This window comes from Phytophthora parasitica (genome assembly GCF_000247585.1).
Source record: "Phytophthora parasitica INRA-310 unplaced genomic scaffold supercont2.70, whole genome shotgun sequence".
NCBI lineage: Eukaryota > Oomycota > Peronosporomycetes > Peronosporales > Peronosporaceae > Phytophthora > Phytophthora nicotianae.
The window spans coordinates 8293-12197 of record NW_008649056.1 but is presented as its reverse complement, the minus strand read 5'-3'; the positions used below and the strand labels follow the sequence as shown (position 1 = coordinate 12197).

General features: G+C 51.8%; 2 protein-coding genes across 2 annotated transcripts; one reads left to right on the top strand and one right to left on the bottom strand.

Annotated features, from left to right (window-relative positions):
* Positions 1-221: 221 nt before the first annotated feature.
* PPTG_17467 (hypothetical protein) lies at positions 222-1151 on the top strand. The gene has a single exon (XM_008915328.1). The coding sequence runs from the start codon at positions 267-269 to the stop codon at positions 1053-1055; it is 789 nt and encodes a 262-aa protein (XP_008913576.1). The 5' UTR covers positions 222-266; the 3' UTR covers positions 1056-1151.
* A 1434-nt stretch (positions 1152-2585) lies between these two features.
* On the bottom strand, positions 2586-3864 carry PPTG_17466 (hypothetical protein; the record flags this gene model as incomplete). The annotated part of the gene is made up of 2 exons (XM_008915327.1): positions 2586-3428; positions 3559-3864. 2 exons carry the CDS (start codon positions 3862-3864, stop codon positions 2586-2588), a joined length of 1149 nt encoding a protein of 382 aa, XP_008913575.1.
* Between the last annotated feature and the right edge of the window lie 41 nt (positions 3865-3905).

Genomic DNA, 3905 nt, shown 5'->3' with positions numbered 1-3905 from the left:
TTGGTGCTGAGAAGCAGCGACTTCAGGAAGAAAAGCAGATTCGCGATCAACAGCATCGACATGAAGCTGAGGCTGAGAAGCGCGCAAGGATCCAGACTCAACATGAACGCGATGCAGCGCGTACCCGCACCATAACACCCGTCAATAGTACAGATCCGTTAGTATGGGAATACATAAAGATCCAAGGCCAGCCAAATGAGAAGACTATTCGTCAATTCCGAGAAGCGCTGACACAGACGTTAAGCTCGACAGAATTTCCTAAGAAAATGCGTATAGAACGCGCTCGAGAACTCCAGGAGCGCATTAAACGTTTGCAAAGAGCAAGTTGGGCAGTCGATTCGCAGCTAGAAGCAGTGGAGTTGAGATTGCTCTCGGAGTTGAATCCTCTCACGGATCGTCAACGCCCGTTTCAAGCGAAATATGCCGCCAAGCTTCGTTGTCGTCTGGAACGAATGCTCGCTTCGGTTCAATCATGGCAACATGTGCTTGATGGGTATGACGAAAACGATTCAATCAGCAGTTATTGGAACTCCATACAAGCACTTTACGCTTCGTCCTCTGCTATTATCTCTAGTGACGAATCTCGACGCCAATACGCTTTGAATTCGTGGCGAGGTGCACCAGGCGGTGGCTCGCTACTTCATATCGCAGCTTGGAATGGCTGGGAAAAGCATGTTCAGCTGCTAATTGATGAGGGCGCAGACGTCAACTTGATCGATTCCAGCGCGAGTTACAGGACGCCATTGCATGAAGCTTGTCGGGCTGGCCACGTTCCAGTCGTAGAGCTGCTACTTCGATCTGGAGCTCGCTTGGATGCAGTGGATGTCAGTGGTGACTCCCCGTTGCATGTAGCCTGCCGCGCAGGTTGGACTCGTGTTGTTCGTGTTCTGCTGATGGCAGCAGATGATATAGGAGAGGAAAGAGATCCCAGGGCTGTGGATAAACACGCATTGACGCTGGAAGAGTATTTCAATTTGCGCAATGGTAAAGGACGACGTGCAATTGACGTGGCAACATTGCCATCTTTAGTGGAGGAACTACACGGTAAGACTTAAGAAGTGGCTCAAAATACTGAATCAGTAGCATGTATGTTGTTCAACAATGCGGTGCTGCGCACGGGGAAGCGATAATATGCTTGTAATGATAGTAAGATCACATATGAACCGATAGTAAAGTACATTAACTTCATATATTGCGGAACGGCTGTAGGCAGGGACAGGCATACTGTTTCATGAGTAGTAGTTTGCCAACTACTGACTCCGTTAGTAGAGCTATATTTTCCTGTTCCTCTACCAGTAGCGTTGGTACGAAATACAGTAAATATTTCGAGTAGTGTATTCATTCTGACTTGGGTCCAGTTAGTTAGTTGCACGTTTGGAACCGATTTATATACAGTTGGCATTCTGCAGGTTGAGTGTATTATAGGTACAAGGTCTTTGAGTATGAATTGAAGGACATCGGAGAGCTTTAGGTCTGGATTAACTCGAGGTTTTGGAACATCGTCCAATAATATGCGTTTAAAGTCCGTACGAAATTGGTGGGATCGCCGACGAAACTCAACCATCAGTTTTGCACTTTTATCTGTTGTGAGAAAATGTCAATGAAATCTTCATAGTGCAGTACGCGAAATCAAGTACCGACGAGATGACGACTAAAATGAAGAACATACTCCACTAATGAGCCCAAACTACTTCCTTGAACCAAGGTATGATTACATGGGTCATGTCGCGGTCTTCCTCCTTAGCGTCGGGGTCGTGTATCTTGCTGGCCGACGTAGGAACGAGAACTATAGGGATAATTCCAATTGTAACTTGAAATATTCTGAGTACCTCTCTCTTAAGAAGGAAAAACACGACTGAGCCTCTTCCTTACGACCTAGAAGCTCCTTACCTGTCCACAACGCTTTCCCACGCAGCGGTCCATAGCGAGGTACCTCCTCATTCCCTTCGTCTCAGTCCCACTCTAGACGTGGAACGCCGACGTCTGCTCCTCTTGCCCTTGCTTGTAGGATGTAGCCCGTTGTCCCTACGTACCAGACGTTCTGGCTGGCTCGAGCGGCGTTAGCGCCTGAGTTTGGAACGCTAATCCGAGCATTTGAGGACGCAGACCGTAAGAAGAGAGGTCTGCCGGAGTTACGTCGGAACGCCCGGTTGGCGGATGCCAACGCGGACGTGGATGACGCGGAAGTGATGTTCTAGTTGGTGCAGGGGCCGGCTGGAGCCGGCGCAGCTTGGTAGCTACGCCGAGGAGTATGCTTGTGGACTTGCGAGTTCCAGGGCATGGGTTTGTGTTTATATTGTGTATATTGGGATGACTTAGTGTCGTATCCCTGCGGAGTACTTTCGGGGTTGATGATTTTGGAACGAGGTGGGACTTGCCTCATTGGAACGGTGACGAGCTAAGGGCGGATGAGAGCTATGGAAACGAGACGCGCGTCGGCGTGCCAGAAGACAATATGACTGAAAGGGAACTCGAAGAGTAATTACGGAGCAAAGTTGTGAAATGGAGAAGAACGCTGAGATTGTAAGGGAGTTAGGAGTTAGCTGGGGCACAAAGCTCGACGAGTGGGACGGAACGCCTTGGGATCACAGGACGGTGACATTCTGAGTGTCACTCTGATTGCCTCCGTCATCTTCCTCTTCGTCGACTTCGTCACCATTGTCCTCTCTTTCTTCGTCAGCGTCCTCGTTATCACCTTGGGCTGGCGTGCCTGCTCCTGCGCTGGACGATGCGGTTTGATCATCGTCGTTCCCTGTGTCCTCAAAGTCGGACCAGTCTTCGCGGTCGAGTTCCTTCTGGGTTGGAGGATTGACGGCAGGGAGTTCGTACGTTCGATCGGCCATTTGGGCCATAACGTCGAATTGGCGTTGCTTGACGCCGTTGTAGCTGATGAGAGTTTTCCAAGGTTCGGCGTTCTGGTTGATAAACCACGACGTCTTGAGTTTGTTTCCAGGCGTGAGATCCTGCCGGATGCGTGCTAGTGCTGTCATGGAGAGACGGCTATTCGCAATGGCCTTGGGATTCAGGGCTTCAGTGAACTCGAGGAAGGAGAGCACTTGCGGGTACCCATAGGGGTCCACCTTCGCCGGATTGAGGGCGTTCTCGAGCGTGGCCTCGTATCTGGCCTGATCTTTGTCGTGGAGGACAGCGAGATCCTCGGCGATGGGTCCTTGGGGCTGTCGACCTCCACGTGGAGACTTGCCGGGCTGGCCTACGAGCCAGAACATTTCAGGACGCTTCTCCAGCTTCTCGAGGAACGCGTAGAAGCACCAGGTCTCGATGCAAAGGCTCGTAAAGGATAGACGAGGGAGAGTGGCTCGCATTTTCAGCTTGCGGCGATTGGACTGAGCTGAGCTTGATTCCAGAGGGACGTGGAACGCCCACTCCCAGAAAGCACGCCGGTGAGCGATGAAGATCCTGGTTTTTAGCTGGATCGTACCAGAGGGGTCGACCCGACCACGGGTACGCCAGGCGCCAGGGAATCTTGCCGGCTTATTTGGCCTTGTGGAGGACGATGGTGATGGCGGTTCGCACGACTCGAGGAGCGTTAGGATTCACCTCTAGTAGCTTGGCGAAGTCATACGAGGGAAGCGTCGAGGCTGTCAACTTCTTGGTAGAGCGCGGCTTCTTGGCGGATGACTTGGTGGCAGTGTCGTCAGCGCTAGCCTTCCGTTTAGAGGTCTTCTTGGAGGACGTCGCGGGTTTCTTGCTCGAAGCCTTCGTTGACAGCGCGGCCGCAGGTGCAGCACTTGGAACGCCGGGCGCGGCTGGCAAAATCACTACTGGACCCTGCAGACTGACGTTCGACTTGCCTAGGATAATGTCTTCGACGAGTTGGTCGAGGTGTTGGAGACCCGCGGACATGCCGTTAACCTCGAGGTGCGTGCGTAGCTCGTCCCATTGTT

Bases quoted from the DNA above. Each gene is read 5' to 3' on its own strand.
- PPTG_17467 (XM_008915328.1), top strand. From the start codon at position 267: ATGCGTATAGAACGCGCTCGAGAACTCCAGGAGCGCATTAAACGTTTG.